General features: G+C 43.1%; 1 protein-coding gene across 6 annotated transcripts in view; it reads right to left on the reverse strand.

Moving 5' to 3' along the window:
- Positions 1–13,460, reverse strand: part of ACAD10 (acyl-CoA dehydrogenase family member 10) — a 78,189-nt gene that overhangs the window by 34,172 nt on the left and 30,557 nt on the right. For 5 of the 6 annotated variants that reach the window (XM_085879042.1, XM_085879039.1, XM_085879040.1 and 2 more), the window contains exons 7-8: positions 12,472–12,617; positions 5,411–5,584 (exon numbers count right to left, since the gene is read on the reverse strand). In XM_085879042.1, the coding sequence (XP_085735168.1) occupies positions 5,411–5,584; positions 12,472–12,617 (320 nt within the window). The remainder of the gene's footprint in view (positions 1–5,410; positions 5,585–12,471; positions 12,618–13,460) is intronic. The other variant, XM_085879041.1, reaches the window with a different exon arrangement.

The following is a 13,460-nucleotide window of genomic DNA, read 5'->3' on the forward strand; positions in this document are numbered from 1 at the left end:
CTCGAACAGCATGGCATACCTAATTAAACATCCTAATTACCCTTTGAATGCATACCCCCCCCTCAAACATAACAAAATATATATATATATATATATATATATATATATATATATATATATATATATATATTTACAGTGGGGAGAACACTACATTGACAGGAGTCAATAAAAAACCAAGATTACTATCACTGTCACTGTCACTATCACGAGTGACAGATGATACTCTCACTCTCACTTTATCCGAGCAGGACAATATGATGCAAGTCACCAACCTCCATCAGTGTGCCAATAACTGGGGACTAAGTTAACGAGAAGACCAAAATAATGGTGGTGAATAAAACAAAATTCCAAAGTAATATGACCATCTACAATGAAGTAATTTACCAAGTGGACTCCATCCAATACCTAGGAAGCAAAATATCATGCGACAACCAGAACAGCACACGGTAGAGAACATAACTCCACCAGGCTGAACGGTTTACGTTTTGGATCACACTGATAGGCCAGATCTGCATCCAGAACTTAACCAAAATCAAATCAGCTTGTTCTTTTCACCTACTCAACTCATCCACCAAGTTTTGTCCAAATCCATCCATAACTTTTGAGATCATGCTATGTAACATTTTGGCCCAAATCTCAATGATGAAGAATCACTTAAAAACAGATCTGGATCTTCACCAAAATCGACAAAATTAGTCCTTGGCACACACCCAACCTACCTACCAAGTTTCTTCCAAATCCGTCCTAAACTTTTTGAGATATCTGGCTCACAGACAGAAAAATAGACAGGGGTGAAAGCCTAACCTCCATCCACCTTCAGTGAAGGTAATAATTATGGAGCTATGGTCAAACATCAAGCCTCATCTGCAAGCAGAGCTTCTGCTAGCTTGAAGAAGACAGTGTGTGATCTTGTGCTGTATCCTTGGCATAATTCTCAATAAGCGTATCGAAGAGGTTCATTCACTCAAACTATTGGGTCTCACTCAGCCATGATCTCTCTTGGGCAATCCACATTTCAAAGTTGGCCTCCAAAGCCAGATGCCAGCATCATGCAAAGTGCTTCCTTGGCACACCTGAGTTCTTATCCACCGACAAGGCTTTCATCCACAGCTTGATGGAGTACTGCTCTCCCCTCTGGGCTGGCTCCCCTGCCTCACATCTTGCCCAGCTTGACGCCATGGAAACCAAGGGCTTCAAGTTTATTGGAATCTCTCGTAATGAAGCCGAGTCTATGGGCCCCTTACTTCACCATCGCCAACAGGTCGGTGATTCTCTGTCTTCTTCCACCTCATTTCTGGACTTGTACCCTCTTCCCTCTCTATGCTCTGTCCCCCGCAAGTATCTGTTGGACGCACGCAGTCCACCAACAAGCCCTCCTTGTGAAACTGCCAAAATCCAGAACCAGTGCTCACCTCAACTCAGTTATTCCTTTCTTTTCCCACCTGTGGAACCACCTTACACACTCTCTTCAATTTCATTCTTCTCTTTGGGTCTTCAAGACAGTTGTTCACCAATACCTCAGGTCATCCCCCATCCAAAGCCATGATGTTTTCTCCACCTAGTAAACCACCCCCACCCCTCCCAAAATTTTGCTTATGTATCCATCTTGTCCACCCCTTGTGTTCTCACCTATCCCTCATCATTACCTGCATTCCTTGGTTGTCCATCTCAGTCGACCTTCTCCGTCTGCCCTATTGGCGTTTCCCCTTTATCCTGTTCTCTTTGTTATGTTGTGTCCTGGTCTGTTCTGTGTCCTAGTTCTTCCATGACCCTAGCAAGGTAATGTACACAGTAAATAAATAAATAAACCAGGAATTAATTTTTATCTTGCCAAAACGAAGTTTTTGCAAGATATGTTAGTCAGCTTGTATGTTTTTTTTTTTTGTTTGTTTTTTGTTTGTCTGTAATCACGTATAAAAAATTCTGCAGAGCACAGTTGTCATTGGAAATTTTTGTAACTTCGCATATCAGAGGCCTATAGAGGTCCCTTTCAGTGCACAAAATTGTGAAGGTCAAAGGTCAAGGTCACTTTGTCGCAAATCAGGGGAGTCGACGAAACCCTTATTTTTTGAGTAATTTTGATCGGATAGTCTTCAAACTTCATGGGAATATAGTTCATGGTCTGGCGCTCAGCTGATTAATTTTTGGTGGCGATTGGCCTTGACCTTCATTTTTTTTTGGTCTGTAATCACGTATAAATCACTCTGCAGAGCACAGTTATCATTGGAAATTTTTGTAACTTCACATATCAGAGGCCTATAGAGGTCCCTTTCAGCGCATAAAATTTTGAAGGTCAAGGTCAAAGGTCAAGGTCACTGTCGCAAATCAGGGGAGTCGACGAAACCCTTATTTTTTGAGTAATTTTGATCGGATCGTCTTCAAACTTCATGGGAATATAGGTCATGGTCTGGCGCTCAGCTGATTAATTTTTGGTGGCAATTGGCCTTGACCTTCATGGTTAGCGCCGAAGGTCAAACATATTTGACCCCAAGGTCAAATTTTCAAGTTTTAGTAACCATATCGTGTAGTACCTCAAATTGAACACCTCGGTGTGTGCTTTCTAGATATGTCAAGCTTGAGACATTATGACGTCATTTGGTGACGTTATGAGGCAAAAGCATATTTTTCATGGTTACTCTGTAGAAAGATTCTCATCGGAATCTCTCGTAGGCAGATATTCCTCAAGGAGTCGCTCCTGGTGGATAGCAGCTCTGTTCACCTCAGTGTGACCTTAAAGAAGTCACACGTGGTCACCTTTTGGCAAGATACGGATCACCTGCGGGTGACATTGGTTTATTTTTTTTTTAACTTGTATCAAGTTTGATCAATATCCCATCACTGATTCACACGTTAGCACAGTAACAATTTTTACCTAACATGACCTCTGACCTTTGACCTCGACTCGAAAATCTAACCAGTTTATATTTGCACGAAGTTTGACTGAGATCCTTTCAGCCGTTCAAGTTGCCATGGTAACGAAAACCTATCAGGGATTGTGAACCCAAAAACATGATGCCTCAGGGGACTTTGTTAGCTGAGGCACAAAGAGAAGCAGCACCTAATACATTGGGGAGAACAAGTATTTGATACACTGCCGATTTTGCAGGTTTTCCCACTTACAAAGCACATAGAGGTCTGTAATTTTTATCATAGGTACACTTCAACTGTGAAAGACGGAATCTAAAACAAAAATCCTGAAAATCACATTGTATGATTTTTAAATAATTAATTTGCATTTTATTGCATGAAATAAGTATTTGATACATCAGAAAAACAGAACTTGATATTTGGTACAGAAACCTTTGTTTGCAATTACAGAGATCAGACGTTTCTTGTAGTTCTTAACCAGGTTTGCACAGACTGCAGCGGGGATTTTGGCCCACTCCTCCATACAGATCTTCTCCAGATCCTTCAGGTTTCGGGGCTGTCGCTGGGCAACAGAGACTTTCAGCTCCCTCCAAAGATTTTCTATTGGGTTCAGGTCTGGAGACTGGCAAGGCCACTCCAGGACCTTGAGATGCTTCTTACGGAGCCACTCCTTAGTTGGCTGTGTGTTTCGGGTCGTTGTCATGCTGGAAGACCCAGCCACGCCCCATCTTCAATGCTCTTGTTGAGGGAAGGAGGTTGTTGGCCAAGATCTCGCGATACATGGCCCCATCCATCCTCCCCTCAATACGGTGCAGTCGCCCTGTCCCCTTTGCAGAAAAGCATCCCCAAAGAATGATGTTTCCACCTCCATGCTTCACGGTTGGGATGGTGTTCTTGGGGTTGTACTCATCCTTCTTCTTCCTCCAAACACGGCGAGTGGAGTTTAAACCAAAAAGCTCTATTTTGGTCTCATCACACCACATGACCTTCTCCCATTCCTCCTCTGGATCATCCAGATGGTCATTGGCAAACTTCAGACGGGCCTGGACATGCGATGGCTTGAGCAGCGGGACCTTGCGTGCGCTGCAGGATTTTAATCCATGACGGCGTAGTGCGTTACTTATGGTTTTCTTTGATACTGTGGTCCCAGCTCTCTTCAGGTCATTGAACAGGTCCTGCCATGTAGTTCTGGGCTGATCCCTCACCTTTCTCATGATCATTGAGGCTCCACGAGGTGAGATCTTGCATGGAGCCCCAGACCGAGGGAGATTGACTGTTATCTTGAACTTTTTCCATTTTCTAATAATTGTGCCAACGGTTGTTGCCTTCTCACCAAGCTGCTTGCCTGTTGTCCTGTAGCCCATCCCAGCCTTGTGCAAGTCTCCAATTTTGTCCCTGATGTCCTTAGACAGCTCTCTGGTCTTGCCCATTGTGGAGAGGTTGGAGTCTGATTGATTGAGTGTGGACAGCTGTCTTTTATGCAGATAACGAGTTCAAACAGGTGCAGTTAATACAGGTAATGAGTGGAGAATGGGAGCGCTTCTTAAAGACAAAACTAACAGGTCTGTGAGAGCCGGAATTCTTACTGGTTGGGAGGTGCTCAAATACTTATTTCATGCAATAAAATGCAAATTAATTATTTAAAAATCATACAATGTGATTTTCAGGATTTTTGTTTTAGATTCTGTCTTTCACAGTTGAAGTGTACCTATGATAAAAATTACAGACCTCTACGTACTTTGCAAGTGGGAAAACCTGCAAAATCGGCAGTGTATCAAATACTTGTTCTCCCCACTGTATATGCGTTATTGAGTAAATAGGAGCAAAGCCAAATAGATAGTCAATGATGGGATGCTTTTATCAGTTGCAATTTTGTATCTGTTGAATTTGCTTCAAGGGCAAACTATGGTAATCAGTAACTGCAATTTTTCAGGCCATGGCAATGGTTCAAACATTGCACAATTAAAATGTATAACATTCATGAAAACCATTACGCAATTAAACATGGTTTGGCATCCGGGGGATTAAGGAAAGTATCCCTGCATGCAACACAACTGTTATATAATTTTGGTGTGGACAAAACCAAGGCATGAAAAAGCAAGTCAGCATGCAACCAGCGAAGGAGTCTATATAAAAGTCGGTAACCTCAATTTCCTCATCTTTGTATTCCAGACTTTGGAATTGGCTCCAATTGCCCTGCTTCGGCCTTTCTTTTGGTTGAAGTTTCAAGAAAAAGACATAGTCCATTTTCATGTGCCCATTTCTGATGTGACACAGACAAAAATTAATGGAATTACAAAAGAGAATCAATTTCAATTTACCCACAAAAAAATGTAAATAACCAGTCACCTTCTGAGATCTGTTTTCTGGTGTGGCAAAAAGTGGCAAACGTAACGATTTCCATTGCTGACCCCCCCCCTCCCCCATTCATGCATGCATGTGAAATTATAAACTGACCAAAATCTGGTTGGAAAGTGAATATGCACCTCAAACATGATGGTAAACAATAGTGAAAACAGGAACCAGTTTCAGGAAATTATACCTTCCAAAGACCTCTTGCAGACACCTTGAAGAATCGACGCAGTCCTGAAGAAGCAGAATGCAAGGTAGAAGTTCCAGTTAGCAGGTGGCGAGTGTCCCATCTCCTGACTGTACATTTCCATAATTTGCTTGTCATTGGGGATCCCCAAGGCAGCCAAATTGTGCCCAGCGAGGCCTGGTAGAACAAAACGATCTCAGTAATGGAATTATACCTCTATACAAGTCTGGAGACGGCAATGGTTCACGAGCGGTATTTGACGATGTAGATTGTTTCAGAAGTCAAGGATGAGACAATGTGATAATTTTTGACCAAGTTATAAAAATGATCAACATGATGTGGTACGGGTGACAGGTTATTAGCTGCAAAATGTCGAAAACCCGGTTTCGTTCAACAATTTTAAAAATTTGACCTTTGCATAACCTTAAAGGTCACAAAACAATGTTGTGGACATTAAAATAAGGAAACGGGATACGTGCTATAGCTTATTGGAGTTAGTTCGTCGAAGAAGGTCGAAAACCTGCTTCGATTCCCACAACTTTGAAAATTTGACCTTTGTGAACTTTAAAGGTCAAAGGTCAAGGATTTCAAAATTTGACCTTTGCATAACCTTTAAAGGTCACAAAACAATGTTGTGGACATTACAATAAGGAAACATGATACGTGCTATAGCTTATTGGAGTTAGTTCGTCGAAGAAGGTCGAAAACCCGGTTCGATTCCCACAACTTTGAAAATTTGACCTTTGTGAACTTTAAAGGTCAAAGGTCAAGGATTATGACCTTTGGTGCAAAACTTCCTCTGGAACATTCCAGGAACAATATAACATCATATAGGCTCTATGGCATTTCGCACTCCTCGGATTATCCATACTTTGATGAAATCAGCGTAAAAACAAACTTGAAGGGGGCGCCACGGGCAAGGTGTTCGAGATAGAGCAAAATGGTTTCAAGACTTTAGGTGGGGAATGACCTCAAGATTATGCATAAAAAATATTGTCATCCTAGCTCTCAAAGTTTGGGCGGTCGTATGATTTTTATGTCAAAATTTGCAAATTTCTAAGTTCGTGACCTTGTGACCTTAAACTTGGGACAGAAATGAAAAAAAAAAAAAAAAAAAAAATCGAGCTCCGTGGGGCTATGCAGGTGCCATTGGGCTAACCAAATACCGAAACCCCTGCCAGATTCGACAAAACCCCTCAGAGAAGATGTAAATTGAAATTGGCTACCCCCTAAAAACATGTTTTTTGGGCGTGGCTCCGCCCATAATGGGCGCACCATGCCCATTCTCAGGAAAACACAACTAGATCATGATATCAACCTCCCACCCAAATTTTATCAGGATCGGATCAAAACCCCACGGAGCTATAGGGGCTGTCACACCTTGACGATTTAGCCAGCGTATGCTGATTTATGAAAAAATTTTCTAAAACGCTGGCACACATCGAATACGTTATGGGTACGTTATGTGTACGTTAGGTGCACGCTGAAAAACACTACCATTGGTCGTATTACGCTGGTTTAAAACGTTGTACTTTTTGGTTCTCCAAAAAATTTAGCATGCTTGAAATTTTACGACGTACTCGGCGTTTGGCTCACACGTTCCGTTACGCTGGCCATAAGTTGTATGCACGTTATGCGATCGTTGACACACGTTAATTGTGTTACTCATAAGTCGAAACACGTAGAGGTAACATTCGCGTACTCGAAACTTATTTCTAACCTATGAGTAACGTTTTGTAAGCACGCTACACGAAGGTTGTTCACACTTCGCAACACGCTACTTGAAAGTTCCTCATACGTCGAAACACATCAAAGTAATGTTTAGGGTACCCGTCACTTATTTATAACCTACGAATAACGTGCTTGGGCATTATTACGCTATGCATACGAAGGACTATCGTTGGGCATAGGTTGTGGACGACTAAAACACGATAAACAATCGTTGGTATAACTTATGTATAAGTTATTGAAGCGTTCTGTGTTCATTACTAGTACATTATGCATTTGTTAAAGTCGTTTTTAATACTTTAAAAAGTAAAACAAAGAAATATTTCATCGTGGGAATGAGGAAAAAAAATGAGCCGAAAAGAACATCAAACAATGGTGCAAAGTAGTCTCCTATTCGTGGACGATAAGAGGATCCATAATCACCCACACCCTCCCCATCACGCTCACATACTACTATTACTACTACTACTACTACTACTACTACTATTACTACTGTCATGCACACCAACTACTACTAATAGTATTACTACTACTGATACTACTGGCATTGACATCTACTCAACATGGAGTCTGGAACAATGATGGGTTCCTCTTGTGAAGCCCATTTGTATATACCAATTCCCCTAAACGCTGCCAATACGCCATTACATGGTAGATGTAAGTTAGAAACACGTTCAGTAAGTGCTGTGGTCGTCCGGAAGACGGGAATCTAATTCGTCTACTTACGACAATGTGCGTTTTAGATACGTTACAAATAGGTTCATAGCATGTTACTCAAATGTTAGAAGCACATTATGCTTAGGTTCAAAGCATGCTACACATAAGTTAAATGCACGTTACTCATAGGTTCATAGCACGCTAGTCATTGGTTCAAGGCAAGTTACAAATAGGTTCAATGCACGTTACTCATAGGTTTCAAGCACGTTAAACATAGGTTCAGAGCACGCTACTCATAGGTTAAAAGGACGTTACCCATTTGTTGAAAATTAGGTTGCGGGTATGTTAAATATTACCTTGACGTGTTTCGACTTATGAGTAGCCCACAAGTAACGTGTGTCTGTTGTGTGTAAACGATCGCAGAGCGTGCCAGGAACATATGACAACGCATGCGGAACGTGTTAACCATACGCCGAGTACGTCGTAAAATTTTCAGCATGCTTGAAATTTCACGACGTATTACACGTACCACGTAATACGACAGCGTACTTCATTGTTTTCCAGCCTACTCTTAACGTATACACAACTTACCTATACCGTATTCGACGTGTGCCAGCGTTTTAGACACATTTTTCATAGGCCGGCATACGCTGGCAAAATCGTCAAGGTGTGACTGCGATGTTGACACTTCAAATTCTCAGGCGGTTATGATTTAAATCGGCGTCCGGCAGGTTCTTAACAGGCTACACCACGAGTTCGCCGGCGATACGTTTAGCGCGCTATGCGTAAGTTAAACTATCGTTGGGCATAGGTTGTGAACGCCGACAACAGGCTAAGCATTCGTTGGTAAAAGTTATCAATAACACAACGAAACGTTCTGTGCCCGTTACTAATATGTTATGCATACGACCAACACGTTATGAATACAACCAAAACTTAAAAAAACAACATCAAAATTTCAGCGTACGCCAACGTTTTACATACATTTTTATACGTTGCCATTGCTGGCTAAAATGTCAAGGTGAGACAGGGCCCTATGCTCGGGACAGACAGACAGACAGACAGACAGACACACACCAATAACGAATACAGTGGTCATTTACTGACTCACGAACCAATATCCAGAGCCGGATTTATGTTTAACAGCCTCCAGGACATTAGGGTGGTAGAGAACCCCCCACCCCCCCTATTTACCAACCTTGAAAAGTAGTGGTAAGAAATAAAAAATAAAACAAGAACTGAACTGCGTGATTGTGTTTAGATCTATAAACATTTCGCCACAACACTTTTCAAAACTTAATAAAAATTTAAAGTAAAAAATTCTTTTTTCATTACCTTTGATACTAATAGCTTATATACTAATTACACTAAAAACTTATAAAAAATACAAACAACAGTTTACAATGTTACTATGTGCTTGTACTACATTGCAATACAATCAATATGAAAGTGCACTCTGAAAGAAATATCACGATCAACGATTTGCCTATTCTGTGACGTCCGTTTCAAAAAGATTTTTGGAATATGTTGAGTTCGACTGTTCACATATTCTCTCCATGCCACATATCTCTCACAGCGAATCTGGGACACTCTAAGTGACTAGTCGTCTTTCCATTTAACTGGATCATTACTGAAGGTACATAAGAACATCAGGATCAGGGTTTCGAGTGGGAAGAGATGGTTGTCTTGGAGGCGAGTCAAGTGTATTTTCTGCCCCCCCAGGCCTAGTTCTTTAGCAACATCGTCATCAGCACTGACAGTTAAACTGGTTAGATTCACTGGTGTTGTTGCTGCATCATCTTGCAATCATGTAAACCTGAAATTGGATAATTTAGGTATTTTACAAAGCAAACTTTTTTTCGCTTGCTTGCTTTTCCTTTAGTTTCTTCCGCTTAGCGGCACCGCTCTCCATCTTCTGCAATGTCGCTGTAGTGGAGAGTGGTATTACACTATGCACCACTTCCATGGCTCTTCCAGGAGTGTGTCTTCGTCGTATATTTCCTTTTTCCCATATGTCTGTGTCAATGTACAAAACAATATTTCTTTTTACAATTCTAAACTGTATCAAACAATTCTACGTCATTCGCGGTTGCATCATTTTGATCACGATCCTCCCATAAAGGTCGTGTGATTTGTGTGGTATGTCACTCATTGCTTGTCTGGTATTGCTGTTTGTTTGGTTATTCATATTAGACCTTGAATTCCTGTCTCCCATTCTGCTAACTTTGAGAAAACAAGGGAATAAATAATACCAACTTAAGAAATAAATAAATGCATCATGTTTTTTTGTGGGCCCCCTGGAGTCTGAGCCCTGGACAAATGTCCCGTTGGTCCTTCCCTAAATCCGGCCTTGTATATATCTACAACCCAGCCGAGCCTATGAAAATATGTTGTGTTGCTCCATCTGACTCTGGAGAGGGCCTCCACTCCCTGAAAAACTGTTGTGAACCATATCTGAGAATCTCCCTTGGAGAGGTCAATACTCCAATGAAGGGTGATGCTGAAGCAAACAAAGCAACCAAGAATGGCAGCAATAGCAACCAAATGTTTTTGGAAGGATACCGATATACAATGGCCTTCCATTTTCAAAATGATGCCGTGAAATCATGGAGATAGAGTCAGGAACAAGAGAAACATTTGAATTATAGAAAAGGAGATGTTAGAACAGAGTTGAAGCAAAGAATTTATTTTTACTCACGAGTGGAAGATGCAAGGACAACTGACCAATTCAAAATTGAATTCGACAAATAGTTAGAGATTGCAAAAATAGACAAGCACAAGTGGTTTTGGTGAGTAAAATAAGACAGGTAGAAGCAGGCTGGGGGGTCTGAATGTGCTAGTGTGTGGCAGTTCATTGGTGCTAGGTGGTGTCTGGTTATCCCTTATAGGGTATCACAAGATGCATTTTTGATTGCATAATAGGTACTATTGTTGTGGGCCGGGTATCGGCGGCGAGCACGACCGCTATATGGAGCAGTAGAGTCGGCTCCACCGAACACCCGGAATCTACATTGTACCCTTCCGATAACTCCGAAGGTACGGGTCCCTTGCAGGACCGTGAATCGTCAATAATTCAACCGCGTGGGACAGGGTTATTTGCCAAACTTCAAAATACCTAGAGGCCCACGTGGTGAGCTACTGAGGAATTCACACCCCCGATGGAGCTCGAACGGGACGAGCCGTTACCGTGCTCGACCCGTGCGTAACCCGACCGGACGGTTACCGAGGTCCCGTCGGTCCAAATGCACAACTACAGCAGCAACGGTCTTTTTAATCCCCCAACACGCACCGTGGCGAGCCAATGAAGGAAAGGACAAGGACGAGCTGGTACATTCAATGAAATGGATATTTATTTACAATAGGGGCAGAGAACACACAAACAGCAGAGTTAAACCGACTAAGCAATGCAAATAATGCTCAGCAAAGAGCACTTAACAATCCCTACTTACAGATGGGGCCCAAGGACACACACATGCACACACAAATACGCAAAAGAAGATGGACCTCAACGGTCTTTATTCGGCTCTCCAGCCGAGGAGGATAGTTCAGATGGGAGTCAGGACATCTGGCTACCTGGCCGCGAGCGCGCGGCTGGAGGTCCACCCATTCCTGGACCTCCGGTCGCCAAAGGACGGACCAGGGCAGCCGAATCCTGAGGAGGCGAGATGAGGTGACCTCCCGTGTTGAGTTGGCCGATCGCTTGTCGTACTGCACCGGACGAGACGCATCGGATACGCGGGGTACAGCCAGACGCAGACCAGACTGAAGACGCGCTCGAGCACACGGGACCAATCTCCTCTCTCTCGACCCGACAACCACGATGCCATTCCGAGTGCCCGGGACGGAGGATGAAGGGCGGATGCCAACCAGCGCGAGCGCGAACAAAGCAGCGAGCGCCAACAGACAAAGTCAGGCGATCCGGCAGACCAAAAACCAACTCAACTCCGACGACTTCTGTCGGATCACGCCAAACTATTATTCACCCCTTCTCCAGAGGGGAGGAGCCACCTGCCATGGACCCGCTCTCACTCACTCGACGGTTTTGGCGCACAAATGCACTCGTCGCCCCCATGATTGGCCAAAAGGGGCACCAATTCCGCTGATTGGATCGGGGATCGCCACGGCGGACCACCCCTCAAACAGGGAGATTAACATTGTCCTGCATGGGCTTGTCCAAAAGGACATTGGCCGACCAACGGCAACCTCGCTCGCATCCCCCGGATTGGGCGAGAGAGTCGCCAGGTCCTCTTGAACTCCGCCCACCACGAGCGTTATGGCGTCAGGATGGAGCGAAGGTGTTGTTGGTGATGTAAAAATCCTATCTATAAAATAACTTTGCAGCGCATGCACACTTAATTCCAATTAGACATAGGGGAAAGGGAGCTATCTATCCAAATTTACTTATCGAAATAACTGAGCTATGGGGACCTGAATGTTGAGTGCTCATGGCTTCCAGATTCGCAACACTATTATTGTGGAGCAGAAAATTGTATCGACGTTAACACACGATGTAGATGAGATGGGCAGAATTACTTATTTCTTCTTCATTATAACTTCGCTACCATTAATGTGTACACGCAAATTGTTAAGATGAGAGAGCCACCTTAATGTGATGCACTACATGCGAAACATCAGGATGACAGTTCAGGTTCATAAAATAGACGATTCAAACCAAAAACCTTTGATGATGCTGAAGTTGTCTGGAAGATAATGAGTCAAGCAAGCTGTAGCAACATCTGAGAGGGGATCTCCAAGGGTCGACAATTCCCAATCAAGTACAGCGACCACCTTGGCTTTCTCAGGGTCAAATATCAGATTGTCTATCCTGCAGGGAAAGAAGACATTTTGTATAATCAACCCAAAGTTGATTCAAGATCCCACACAATCAGCATCTCTATCTCTCTAAAAGGACAGTACCGCAAATCCTCCTATCTACTTTCTAAACAACCCTCTCAAAGAAGTTCAGTCACTCAAACTCATGGCTCTCACTCTCAGCCATGATCTCTCTTGGGAAAATCACATTTCAAAGTTGGTCTCCAAAGCCAGAAGCCGACTGGGCAGCCTCCATCATGCAAAGTCCTTCCTTGGCACACCTGAATCCCGATCCACCTACAAGGTTTTCATCCACAGCTGGATGGAGTACTGCTCTCCTCTTTGGGCTGACGCACCTGCCTCACACCTTGCCCAGCTTGACACCATGGAAACCAAGGCCTTCACAATCATTGGAATCTCCCGTGATGACGCTGAGTCTATAGGCCTATCACTTTGCCGCCCCTTCCCGCCTCCCCAAAATTTTGCTTCTGTATCCACCTTGTCCATAAGATTAGACAAGATGGATACAACTCTTGCATTCTGTCTACCCCTCATCGTTACCCGCATCTCGTTTGTCCATCTCCATCTATTTTCTCTAATGATGGCATTTTTCATTCATCGAAATGAAGTTGTTCCTCGATCATAAACTGACGTTTGTAGACAGATAGAAGTGATCCAATTGCTTAACCCTGCATTTTGCTTCGTGTGCATGGGGTAAAAAAAAAGAGGGAGGGGGAGCTTGATTGTGGTTCACTGGATTGCTTCCCATCCTTGGCCAAGGTAAAGACATAACCCTTCCTCATGTGATATTGTTTCTGCATTAAGAAGAAAACCCCAAATAATCATCAGATGGCCC

This window comes from Eptatretus burgeri, chromosome 4, assembly GCF_056783735.1.
Source record: "Eptatretus burgeri isolate ZD-2024b chromosome 4, Ebu_testis_v1, whole genome shotgun sequence".
NCBI classification, from domain to species: domain Eukaryota; kingdom Metazoa; phylum Chordata; class Myxini; order Myxiniformes; family Myxinidae; genus Eptatretus; species Eptatretus burgeri.